Raw genomic sequence first — 13288 nt, forward strand, 5'->3', positions numbered from 1 at the left:
CTCAACTAAATCTTGTAATAAATAATGTGGAAATTTAGCAAGTTGAGGTGACTAAACTGCTTGGAGTAACCCTGGATTGTAAATAGTCATGGTCAAAACATATTGATACAACAGTAGCTAAGATGGGGAGAAGTATGTCCATATTAAAGCGCTTCTCTACCTTCTTAAAAGCACTATCAATAAGGCAGGTCCTGCAGGCCCTAGTTTTGTCACAACTGGACTATTGTTCAGTCGTGTGGTCAGGTGCCACAAAAAAGAAAATTGCAATTGGCTCAGAACAGGGCAGCACGGCTAGCCCTTGGATGTACACAGAGAGCTAATATTAATAATATGCATGTCAATCTCTCATGGCTCAAAGTGGAGGAGAGATTGACTTCATCACTACTTGTATTTATGAGAGGTATGGACATGTTGAATGCACCGAGCTGTCTGTTTGAACTACTGGCACACAGCTCGGACACCCATGCATACCCCACAAGAAATGCCACCAGAGGTCTCTTCACAGTCCCCAAGTCCAGAACAGACTATGGGATGCACACAGTACTACATAGAGCCATGACTACATGGAACTCTATTTCACATCAAGTAACTGATGCAAGCAGTAAAATTAGATTTAAAATAACAGATAAAAACACACCTTATGGAACAGCAGGGACTGTGAAGCAACACAAACATAGGCACAGACACATTCATACACACACGTACACGTGGATTTTGTAGTGTAGATATGTGGTAGTGGTAGAGTAGGGGCCTGAGGGCACAGTGTGTTGTGAATGTATTGTAATTTTTATTTTTTATTGTATAAACTACCTTCATTTTTCTGGACCCCAGGAATAGTAATGGGGATCCATAATAAATACAAGAAAGAACAATCTATATAGCCTCTCCGGGCCCAACACACAGAGGGCGCTGCAAGGCTGGATCCTCACAGTAGTCAGAAATAGGTGGATACCTACCTACAGCCTATTATGGTACCTATAGCAAGGATGTTATTCATGTAAATAAATGTATTTCACTTGTGTGATAGAACATGATTCCACCATCTTTACAGTACCATACTTCCACCCAGTTCCAGAATGAAGGTGATGTAGTAGCAATTTAATTTATGCATAAACAACTGACGACGAACCCTTCCACAACAAGCCATGTTGCTTTCTTGAGCAAAACTGTTTCTCTATCACAACACCGCTTTTTGTGATAAATCAAAACGATGAGGCAGAGGCACCATAGAGAATAGTTTATTTATGAGAACATAACAGCAATATTTCGATCAGTAAATCACAGTGCAGGAACGTCAGACTAGGAATGCACAATGGGATGCAACCTGTAATACAAAAAGGGACATAGCATAAGATATTGCACAGTATTGCAGTTATAACAACGAAAATTGGACAATAATTGATTACAAAGCCATCCACTCCAGGTCCAAGAGGACCGCTTTTGTCCTCCAGCACCAACAAACTTAACTCAACTAATCATCTAAAGATCTTGTTTTGATGATTCAAGGGCGTGTTCAGTGGGCAACATTTTGAAATATTTGCACACTTGTAGGAAAAGTGAGTTACACATTTTGAAAAAAATTCTACTGACTTGTGCCTACAGAACACAACCCCGGTGTGCCGCTGGCTAGGACAAAAGCCTGCACACACTCAAGACCTCTGGGACAAGAAGTGAAGAACACTGGCCTAATAGATAGAATAGATAGAAGATAGAAGAAGAAATGATGCCTAATGGGTTGCAAAATACTCACAGGGGGTTTATTCGCCAGTTGGCCTGACACTTTCAAAAATGCCAGCTTCCCTCATGTTGTTGAACTCCTTTGTGGCAACATATTGTTTGTAGAAATCAGCATAGGCCTGTTTCCTGGGCTCTGTTACACCGTACTGAGAAGAGAAAGACAAAATGACCTCATCAGAATGAAGTATTTACTCATTTATCATGAACACAAAAACAACATCATGCCCATTCCTGAAGAGATCCATTCAATGTGATAGCTCAGTTGGTAGAGCATGGCGCTTGCAACGCCAGGGTTGTGGGTTCGATTCCCACGGGGGGACAGTATGAAATTGTATGCATTCACAAACTGTAAGTCGCTCTGGATAAGAGCGTCTGCTAAATGACTAAAATGTCAAATAACATCAATTCCATGATGGACTTTAACCCTTCCATTTTACACTTCTCTCCCCAGGGTTTTTCCTACCTAGAACATTTTAAGGGAAAGGGGGATACCTAGTCAGTTGTACAACTGAATGCATTCAACTGAAATGTGTCTTCCGCATTTAACCCAACCCCTCTGAATCAGAGAGGTGGGGAGGGCTGCCTTAATCGACATCCACGTCTTCGGTGCCCGGGGAACAGTGGGTTAACTGTCTTGCTCAGGGGCAGAATTACATATTTTGACCTTGTCAGCTCTGGGATTTGATCAAGCAACTTTTCGGCTACTGGCCCAACCCTCCTACCCGCCAGGCTACCTTAAGGCGGCCGCCTTGCTGATATCCCGGGCCGGCTTAAGAGAAAACATGAAATAATTCTGCAAAATATTAATATCAGCTGACCTTGAAAGCTGCTGCAGCCACCAATGACAGGGCGAAGGCGATGGGCAAGTGGAACCTCAGACGCTTCCCGAGGAGTCCTCGCATTGCAGGCTTAGCCAGAGACATTGTGGAATACCTGGAAAGTTCAGAAGAGAAATGGAACATGATTTATTTAGGTTGAAGTAAAACCATGCTGCTTTCAGAAATGTCCTTATGTCAAGAAAATTATTCATATGGTTGTAGTTCGAGACGTCCTCCAGCAATGTTTGAACTTTTACTGTTGAAAAGACATATCCCAAGGATACACCCCATGGCAAAACGTCTGGTGTTCAACCTTCCTAAGTTCTCTCACGTCACCCCGCTCCTCCGCACTCTCCACTAGCTTCCAGTTGAAGTTCGCATCTGCTACAAGACCATGGTGCTTGCCTACGGAGCTGTGAGGGGAACGGCACCTCCGTACCTTCAGGCTCTGATCAGTCCCTACACCCAAACGAGGGCATTGCGTTCATCCACCTCTGGCCTGCTGGTCCCCCTACCTCTGCGGAAGCACAGTTCCCGCTCAGCCCAGTCAAAACTGTTCGCTGCTTTGGCACCTGTAGGATAGTCATAGTAAAACTGACTATCCTACCGATCCTTGACTTCGGCGATGTCATTTACAAAATAGCTTCCAACACTCTACTCAGCAAATTGGATGTAGTCTATCACAGTGCCATCCGTTTTGTCACCAAAGCCCCATATACTACCCACCATTGTGACCTGTACGCTCTCGTTGGCTGGCCCTCACTACATATTCGTAGCCAAACCCACTGGCTCCAGGTCATCTATAAATCCCTTCTAGGCAAATCCCCGCCTTATCTTAACTCATTGGTCATCATAGCAACACCCACCCGTAGTATGCCTTCCAGCGGGTATATCTCACTGGTCATCCCCAAAGCCAACACCTCCTTTGGTCGCCATTCCTTCCAGTTTTCTTCTGCAAATGACTGGAACGAACTGCAAAAATCTCTGAAGCTGGAGACACTTATCTCCCTCACTATCTTTAAGCATCAGTTGTCAGAGCAGCTTACCGATCACTGCACCTGTACACAGCCCATCTGTAATTAGCCCACCCAACTACCTCATCCCCATATTGTTATTTATTTTGCTCATTTGCACCCCAGTATCTCTATTTGCACATCATCTTCTGCACATCTATCACTCCAGTGTTAATACTAAATTATAATTGTAATTATTTTGCACTATGGCCTATTTATTGCCTTACCTCCCTAACTTACTACATTTGCACACACTGTATATAGATTTTTTATTGTATATGACGTTTTGTTTCTTCCATATCTAACTCTGTGTTGTTGTTGTTTTTTCCCCCACTGCTTTGCTTTATCTTGGCCAGGTCGCAGTTGTAAATGAGAACTTGTTCTCAACTGGCTTACCTGGTTAAATAAAGGTGGAATAAAAAAATAAAATAAAAATGAAGGCCTGATTCATACAGTCCCCTCTGAACAGTTGATGTTGAGATGTGTCTGTTACTTGAACTCTGTGAAGCATTTATTTGGCCTGCAATTTCTGAGGCTGGTAACTCTAATGAACTTATCCTCTGCAGCAGAGGTAACTCTGGGTCTTCTATTCCTGTGGCAGTCCTCATGAGAACCAGTTTCATCATAGCGCTTGATGGTTTTTGCGACTGCACTTGAAGAAACTTTCAAAGTTCATGAAATGTTCCGTATTGACTGACCTTTGTGTCTTAAAGTAATGAAGGGATGTTGTTTCTCTTTGCTTATTTGAGCTGTTCTTGCCATAATATGGACTTGGTCTTTTACCAAATAGGGCTATCTTATGTATACACCCTTACCTTGTCACAACACAACTGATTGACTCAAATGCATTTAGAAGGACAGAAATTCCACAAATTAACTTTTAAGAAGTCACACCTGATAATTGAAATTCATTCCAGGTGACTACCTCATGAAGCTGGTTGAGTGAATGACAAGAGTGTGCAAAGCTGTCATCAAGGGCAAAAGGTGGCTATTTGAAGAATTTCAAATATAAAATATATTTTGATTTGTTTAACACTTTTTTGGTTACTACATGATTCAATATGTGTTATTTCATAGTTTTGATGTATTCACTATTATTCTACAATGTAATAAATAGTAAAAATAAAGAAAAAAGCCTTGAATGAGTAGGTGTGTCCAAACTTTTGACTGGTAAGTCCCTTTGCATTGAGCTCAGGTGCATCCTGTTTCCATTGGTCATCCTTGAGATGTTTCGACAACTGGATTGGAGTCCACCTGTGGTAAATTCAATTGATTGGACATGATTTGGAAAGGCACACCTGTCTATATTAGGTTCCACAGTAGGCAGTGCATGTCAGAGCAAAAACCAAGCCATGAGGTCGAAGGAATTGTCCGTAGAGCTCCAAGACAGGATTGTGTCGAGGCACAGATCTGGGGAAGGGTACCAAAAAATGTCTGCAGCATTGAAGGTCCCCAGGAACACAGTGGCCTCCATCATTCTTAAAAGAAGTTTGGAACCACCAAGACTCTTGCTAAAGCTGGCCGCCCGGCCAAACTGAGCAATCGGGGGAGAAGGGCCTTGGTCAGGGAGGTGACCAAGAACCCGATGGTCACTCCGACAGAGCTCCAGAGTTCCTCTGTGGAGATGGGCGAACCTTCCAGAAGGACAACCATCTCTGCAGCACTCCACTAATCAGGCCTTTATGGTAGAGTGGCCAGATGGAAGGCACTCCTCAGTAAAAGGCACATGACAGCCCACTTGGAGTTTGCCAAAAGGCACCTAGAAGACTCTCAGACCATGAGAAACAAGATTCTCTGGTCTGATGAAACCAAGATTGAACTCTTTGGCCTGAATGCCAAGCTTCACGTCTGTCGGAAACCTGGCACCATCCCTATGGTGAAGCATGGTGGTGGCAGCATCATGCTGTGGGGATATTTTTCAGCAGCAGAGACTGGGAGACTAGTCAGGATCGAGGCAAAGATGAACGGAGCAAAGTACAGAGAGATTCTTAATGAAAACCTGCTCCAGAGCGCTCAGGACCTCAGACTGGGGCGAAGGTTCACCTTCCAACAGGACAACGACCCTAAGCACACAGCCAAGACAACGCAGGAGTGGCTTCGGGACAAGTCTCTGAATGTCCTTGAGTGGCCCAGCCAGAGCCCGGACTTTAACCCGATTGAACATCTCTGGAGAGACATGAAAATAGCTGTGCAGCGACGCTCCCCATCCAACCTGACAGAGCTTGAAATGATCTGCAGAGACTAATGGGAGAAACTCCCCAAATACAGGTGTGCCAAGCTTGTAGTGAGGCTGTAATCGCTGCCAAAGGTGCTTCAACAAAGTACTGAGTAAAGGGTCTGAATACTTATGTAAATGTCTTATTTCATGTAAAAAATATATATAAATTAGCAAACATTTCTAAAAACCTGTTTTTGCTTTGTCTTTATGGGGTATTGTGTGTAGATTGATGTAAAAAAAATATAAAAAACTAATCAATTTTAGAATAAGGCTGTAACCTAACAATGTGGAAAAAGTCAAGGGGTCTGAATACTTTCCAAATGCACTGTATGCGGATGACTCAACACTATACACGTCAGCTACTACAGCGAGTGAAATCACTGCAACACTTAACAAAGAGCTGCAGTTAGTTTCAGAATGGGGTGGCAGGAATATGTTATCCCTGAATATTTCAAAAACTAAAAGCATTGTATTTGGGAAAAATAATTCACTAAACCATAAACCTCAACTAAATATTGTAATAAGTAACTAAACTGCTTGGAGTAACCCTGGATTGTAAACTGTCATGGTCAAAACATGTTGCTACAACAGTAACTAAGATGGGGGAGAAGTCTGCACTGCTCTGCCTTTTTAACAACACTATCAACAAGGCAGGACCTACAGGCTCTAGTTTTGTTGCACCTTGACTACTGCTCAGTCATGTTGCCAGGTCGCAGTTGTAAATGAGAACCTGTTCTCAACTGGCTTACCTGGTTAAATAAAGGTGAAAAAAAAAAAAAAAAAGTGCCACAAAGAGGGACCTCGGAAAATTACAATATGCTCAGAACAGGGCAGCACGGCTGGCCCCTAAATGTACACGGAGAGTTAACATTAATAATATGCATGTAAATCTCTCATGGCTCAAAGCGGAGAGATTGACTTCATCATTACTTATTTTTGTAAGAAGTGTTGAATGCACCGAGGTGTCTGTTTAAAACTACTAGCACACAGCTCGGACACCCATGCATACCTCACAAGACTTGCCACCAAATCCCCAAGTCACAATCACCAAGTCAAGAACAGACTAACGGAGGTGCACAGTACTGCATAGAGCAATGGCTACATGAAACTCTATTCCACATCAGGTAACTGATTCAAGCAGTATAATTCGATATTGTAAATATGTGGTGGTGGAGTAGTGGACTGAGGGAACACACTGAATGTGTTGGGTAAGGTGTTATGAAATGTAATGTCATGTAGTATTTTAAACTGTATGTAACTGTCTTATGTTGCTGGACCCCAGGCAGCAGATAATGGGGATCCATAGTAAATACAAATACACACACACAAATCAGTACTATGGACAACCACATCACATTTAGGTTGATTGGACTAAATAGTTTTTGGTATCTTTTAGTTGTCACTGTATTATACTAAGCATAGTTGATTAGATAATGTTGAAATGGTGCTGGAATATTGTAGGCAGCTCCTGTTTTCTTTGCGACTTGCGGTAACTCTCTGTGTTTCTAAATCAATAGTTGTTTAGTAGTCCGAAAATGTCAAAACATGACTTTGCTTGACCATGCTTTAGGTCATGTAACTGTTTGTTACATGCAAGGTTTTGTGGACTTCATCAGACAGATGTTGCTCTCCGGTTTTGTAATGAAACAAATGTGGTTGAATTTATTCTGCCACTGTCTTCTTGTCTTGGCCTTAGGCCTATATATCACAGTGTCAAGGCATATGAACTAACAGGTTATAGAGCAAACAACGCAATTATCACAACACATAAGTTGTAATATGCCTATTTCTTCCTAGATTGGCTTCCCCAGTGATTTTACCCACACACCTCTACTGCTGGACGAAGTAGAATGCATTGCATATATTGGTGATCAAGATGGGCTTGGTTCTTAGTATCAAGTTTATTGATGAAGATCTATGCATTTGAAATGAGCCTGAGAAAATAGGTAATATCTTTACAAACTACTGTACTGTTGCCCAATGACATACCCCATATTATCTTCATGTTATTTCCTCTTGCTACATACTATACAAACACATACTGTAGCCAAGACAAGAAACATCTAAAGTCGTGTCAATATGACTGTGGGGGCTGTTTTGTTAGACTTGTTAGGCTTTTGACATTATCGATCATAGTCTGCTGCTGGAAAAACTTGTGTTATGGCTTTACACCCCCTGCTATATTGTGGATAAAGAGTTACCTGTCTAACAGAACACAGAGGGTGTTCTTTAATGGACGCCTCTCTAAAATAATCCAGGTAGAATCAGGAATTCCCCAGGGCAGTTGTCTAGGCCTATTACTTTTTTCAATCTTTACTAATGACATGCCTATGTATGCGGATGACTCAACACTATAAATGTCAGCTACTACAGCAACTGAAATGACTGCAACACTTAACAAAGAGTGGCAGTTAGTTTCAGAGTGGGTGGTAAGGATTAAGTTCGTCCTAAATATTTATAAAACTAAAAGCATTGTATTTGGGACAAATCATTCACTAAACCTCAACTAAATCTTGTAATAAATAATGTGGAAATTTAGCAAGTTGAGGTGACTAAACTGCTTGGAGTAACCCTGGATTGTAAATAGTCATGGTCAAAACATATTGATACAACAGTAGCTAAGATGGGGAGAAGTATGTCCATATTAAAGCGCTTCTCTACCTTCTTAAAAGCACTATCAATAAGGCAGGTCCTGCAGGCCCTAGTTTTGTCACAACTGGACTATTGTTCAGTCGTGTGGTCAGGTGCCACAAAAAGAAAATTGCAATTGGCTCAGAACAGGGCAGCACGGCTAGCCCTTGGATGTACACAGAGAGCTAATATTAATAATATGCATGTCAATCTCTCATGGCTCAAAGTGGAGGAGAGATTGACTTCATCACTACTTGTATTTATGAGAGGTATGGACATGTTGAATGCACCGAGCTGTCTGTTTGAACTACTGGCACACAGCTCGGACACCCATGCATACCCCACAAGAAATGCCACCAGAGGTCTCTTCACAGTCCCCAAGTCCAGAACAGACTATGGGATGCACACAGTACTACATAGAGCCATGACTACATGGAACTCTATTTCACATCAAGTAACTGATGCAAGCAGTAAAATTAGATTTAAAATAACAGATAAAAACACACCTTATGGAACAGCAGGGACTGTGAAGCAACACAAACATAGGCACAGACACATTCATACACACACGTACACGTGGATTTTGTAGTGTAGATATGTGGTAGTGGTAGAGTAGGGGCCTGAGGGCACAGTGTGTTGTGAATGTATTGTAATTTTTATTTTTTATTGTATAAACTACCTTCATTTTTCTGGACCCCAGGAATAGTAATGGGGATCCATAATAAATACAAGAAAGAACAATCTATATAGCCTCTCCCGGGCCCAACACACAGAGGGCGCTGCAAGGCTGGATCCTCACAGTAGTCAGAAATAGGTGGATACCTACCTACAGCCTATTATGGTACCTATAGCAAGGATGTTATTCATGTAAATAAATGTATTTCACTTGTGTGATAGAACATGATTCCACCATCTTTACAGTACCATACTTCCACCCAGTTCCAGAATGAAGGTGATGTAGTAGCAATTTAATTTATGCATAAACAACTGACGACGAACCCTTCCACAACAAGCCATGTTGCTTTCTTGAGCAAAACTGTTTCTCTATCACAACACCGCTTTTTGTGATAAATCAAAACGATGAGGCAGAGGCACCATAGAGAATAGTTTATTTATGAGAACATAACAGCAATATTTCGATCAGTAAATCACAGTGCAGGAACGTCAGACTAGGAATGCACAATGGGATGCAACCTGTAATACAAAAAGGGACATAGCATAAGATATTGCACAGTATTGCAGTTATAACAACGAAAATTGGACAATAATTGATTACAAAGCCATCCACTCCAGGTCCAAGAGGACCGCTTTTGTCCTCCAGCACCAACAAACTTAACTCAACTAATCATCTAAAGATCTTGTTTTGATGATTCAAGGGCGTGTTCAGTGGGCAACATTTTGAAATATTTGCACACTTGTAGGAAAAGTGAGTTACACATTTTGAAAAAAATTCTACTGACTTGTGCCTACAGAACACAACCCCGGTGTGCCGCTGGCTAGGACAAAAGCCTGCACACACTCAAGACCTCTGGGACAAGAAGTGAAGAACACTGGCCTAATAGATAGAATAGATAGAAGATAGAAGAAGAAATGATGCCTAATGGGTTGCAAAATACTCACAGGGGTTTATTCGCCAGTTGGCCTGACACTTTCAAAAATGCCAGCTTCCCTCATGTTGTTGAACTCCTTTGTGGCAACATATTGTTTGTAGAAATCAGCATAGGCCTGTTTCCTGGGCTCTGTTACACCGTACTGAGAAGAGAAAGACAAAATGACCTCATCAGAATGAAGTATTTACTCATTTATCATGAACACAAAAACAACATCATGCCCATTCCTGAAGAGATCCATTCAATGTGATAGCTCAGTTGGTAGAGCATGGCGCTTGCAACGCCAGGGTTGTGGGTTCGATTCCCACGGGGGGACAGTATGAAATTGTATGCATTCACAAACTGTAAGTCGCTCTGGATAAGAGCGTCTGCTAAATGACTAAAATGTCAAATAACATCAATTCCATGATGGACTTTAACCCTTCCATTTTACACTTCTCTCCCCAGGGTTTTTCCTACCTAGAACATTTTAAGGGAAAGGGGGATACCTAGTCAGTTGTACAACTGAATGCATTCAACTGAAATGTGTCTTCCGCATTTAACCCAACCCCTCTGAATCAGAGAGGTGGGGAGGGCTGCCTTAATCGACATCCACGTCTTCGGTGCCCGGGGAACAGTGGGTTAACTGTCTTGCTCAGGGGCAGAATTACATATTTTGACCTTGTCAGCTCTGGGATTTGATCAAGCAACTTTTCGGCTACTGGCCCAACCCTCCTACCCGCCAGGCTACCTTAAGGCGGCCGCCTTGCTGATATCCCGGGCCGGCTTAAGAGAAAACATGAAATAATTCTGCAAAATATTAATATCAGCTGACCTTGAAAGCTGCTGCAGCCACCAATGACAGGGCGAAGGCGATGGGCAAGTGGAACCTCAGACGCTTCCCGAGGAGTCCTCGCATTGCAGGCTTAGCCAGAGACATTGTGGAATACCTGGAAAGTTCAGAAGAGAAATGGAACATGATTTATTTAGGTTGAAGTAAAACCATGCTGCTTTCAGAAATGTCCTTATGTCAAGAAAATTATTCATATGGTTGTAGTTCGAGACGTCCTCCAGCAATGTTTGAACTTTTACTGTTGAAAAGACATATCCCAAGGATACACCCCATGGCAAAATGTTTAGAATTGGGGGGGGTATGGATGTGGCTATGCAGACCAACGAGCAACTGCGGCCCCTCATGATGAGTTCAGATTTTCTGTGAACCCCACACTCAAATTTGCCCATCCCTGCTATAGACAATATGTCAGGCAGAGAGCACACAGCTCTCAAACAGCTGGTTGTTGCGTGGAGCAAAGACCAACAGCATTAGGGGTAGGAAAGATGTTCCAAGTTATGATAGCTCTACCAGTAAATGCTAAGGCAAGAATGGGTATACAAACAAGTTATTTAAAAAGTTCCAAGTCTTGGTTGAATATATGCGATGCGCAATTCAATCATCACAGCCTACCTTGAAAATCAGACATTTCCTCTAAGCTCTTTGGTCCTTGAAAAGTCATTGAAGTTATGGTAGCCGATTTAGAAGTTCTACTGCGCAACACATAAAATGTTTTCCATACAAAGGGAACCTGGTTTTTGGTTGCTTTCTCGTTTTAAAACATGATACAGTAACCCCTCAACAACTCTTCAATATATCAAATGGCGAGACTGACTATACATGGACAGACTTCATTAGTGTGTTTCTGTCAGGACCATGCTGTCTATTTAGTTAGGCAATGTGGACATATGAGAATGTAAAAAATAATGTGAATGTCAAACGCATTATTCTTAAAGTGGTAATGCATACTTTTTTGCATACATTTGGGAGATTTTTTCCTATAGACTATTACAACAAATATAAAACGTAGGTCCTTAAATTATTACAATTAAGTGCTTGGAAAATCCTTGAATTTGACTTGCCAATGTCTGTATGAACACTGTATAAGCTACTTGCTCAGCCCGCAAATGAAAGATAAAATCACATGCTACTGAAATTATGAACGCATCATTCGCGTTCCTGTCAGATCTTGACCAGACCCAATAGCTTCCAGTTGGTACTGGCCCAATGTGCCGAATGTCGAGCCCTGCTGTGTGCGGTACGCGAAGGGCCTATATGTCTACCACTTTGTGTAGTAGTTAGAGATGCTAATGATAGCCTAACCGTTTTCGGATCGATGGACAGGCAATTATTATAACTACAAAGTAGCCTATGCCTACCTGGCTAAAGGAGCTACCTAGCAAACTTCGCAACAAACTAGAGGGCAATGTCGACAATTACAATTTGACTATACAATGGACAGAATCATAACAGTTCAACACCTTGAAATATATATTTTCTGTACAGGTTAGATGGAAAGTATTCAATTTAGTGTTCACATTTACTAAATACTTACAAGAACAACTCACGACCTTCACCAAAATATGTTAGCGCTGCTCTGACGCGTTGATCTTTCGGATAGAATACTACTGGACAAGCGGAGGGACAGTCAGAGTAATTAAAGGGGCCAACCCAGGACACGCGAAATATCATGGCCACAAAAATTATCAGAGATGCCCTAGTGCAGGGTTCTCGATCGATCCGTGAATGGTTCGTTCAATCAATATCCGAATTTAAACAACTAAGACGGATAATCATTTCGACTGCATTAATTAATTTTTTATATGTCGTCCACAAGATTGAATTAATGAACAAAGACGGTGTTGTCGTAGAGAGGATGGGCTGCAACAGGATACGTGTGCTAGCTGTCTTCAAAGTAAAAGCTGTGTGACTGACCACAGTCAACACGGTGGGTTAGGGCCTATTCCGTTTGAGACTCGGCATCGACTCCGGCAGAATCATATTACTCTGGGTTCCGGCTAATGGTACTTGGGCCGAGTCCACTTCAGCATATCTGTCCCGATTAACTTTTTCAGAAGTAGGGCCATATGAGGTTTTTATTCGGCAGGTGGTGGAAGAACAAAAAACTAATTAATGTAATAATTTAACCTCAAATTTGCTAGGTCATTTGCAAGCTAAAATTCGTCCCATTAGGCTATTAGATGGAGAAGGACCGTAGAGAACATATGCTATAAATTAATTAGAATCTACTACAGATTTTTTTTAAACTCCACTCACACTAATTCTATTAATTTCAGTTCTTCGGCCAATCCTGGTTTAAATATAATGGCATTAGCGATGTTTAGGCATATCCTGGTGGCCACGTTAATTATAGGACGATTTGGGATACATGATCCACAACAGACAGCACATCTCTGTCATAGTCTATAGCAGGGGTGTCAAACTCATTT

The 13288-nt window shown here is 41.8% G+C and overlaps 2 protein-coding genes across 2 annotated transcripts; both read right to left on the reverse strand.

The window, feature by feature from the left end:
- Positions 1-1750: 1750 nt before the first annotated feature.
- LOC123492100 (cytochrome c oxidase subunit 6C-1) lies at positions 1751-2694 on the reverse strand. Its single transcript, XM_045224086.1, has 2 exons — positions 2556-2694; positions 1751-1883 (listed from the first exon to the last, which is right to left on the reverse strand). Exons 1-2 carry the CDS (start codon positions 2658-2660, stop codon positions 1758-1760), a joined length of 231 nt encoding a protein of 76 aa, XP_045080021.1. The 5' UTR covers positions 2661-2694; the 3' UTR covers positions 1751-1757.
- A 6815-nt stretch (positions 2695-9509) lies between these two features.
- Positions 9510-12727, reverse strand: LOC123492101 (cytochrome c oxidase subunit 6C-1-like). The gene is made up of 4 exons (XM_045224087.1): positions 12394-12727; positions 10842-10956; positions 10038-10169; positions 9510-9611 (listed from the first exon to the last, which is right to left on the reverse strand). The coding sequence occupies exons 1-3, from the start codon at positions 12528-12530 to the stop codon at positions 10044-10046; spliced, it is 378 nt and encodes a 125-aa protein (XP_045080022.1). The 5' UTR covers positions 12531-12727; the 3' UTR covers positions 9510-9611; positions 10038-10043.
- Positions 12728-13288: the final 561 nt, after the last annotated feature.

This window comes from Coregonus clupeaformis, chromosome 12, assembly GCF_020615455.1.
Source record: "Coregonus clupeaformis isolate EN_2021a chromosome 12, ASM2061545v1, whole genome shotgun sequence".
In the NCBI taxonomy this organism is placed as follows: domain Eukaryota; kingdom Metazoa; phylum Chordata; class Actinopteri; order Salmoniformes; family Salmonidae; genus Coregonus; species Coregonus clupeaformis.

What these genes read in the sequence shown, in the direction of transcription:
- LOC123492100 (XM_045224086.1), bottom strand. Translation starts at nt 2,660, where the DNA reads ATGTCTCTGGCTAAGCCTGCAATGCGAGGACTCCTCGGGAAGCGTCTG. An exon ending in TGGCTGCAGCAGCTTTCAAG is followed by an intron (nt 1,884 to 2,555) that starts GTCAGCTGATAT and finishes TTCTCTTCTCAG; the next exon opens with TACGGTGTAACAGAGCCCAG.
- LOC123492101 (XM_045224087.1), bottom strand. Translation starts at nt 12,530, where the DNA reads ATGATATTTCGCGTGTCCTGGGTTGGCCCCTTTAATTACTCTGACTGT. An exon ending in GAAGGTCGTGAGTTGTTCTT is followed by an intron (nt 10,957 to 12,393) that starts GTAAGTATTTAG and finishes TGAACTTTCCAG; the next exon opens with GTATTCCACAATGTCTCTGG. An exon ending in TGGCTGCAGCAGCTTTCAAG is followed by an intron (nt 10,170 to 10,841) that starts GTCAGCTGATAT and finishes TTCTCTTCTCAG; the next exon opens with TACGGTGTAACAGAGCCCAG.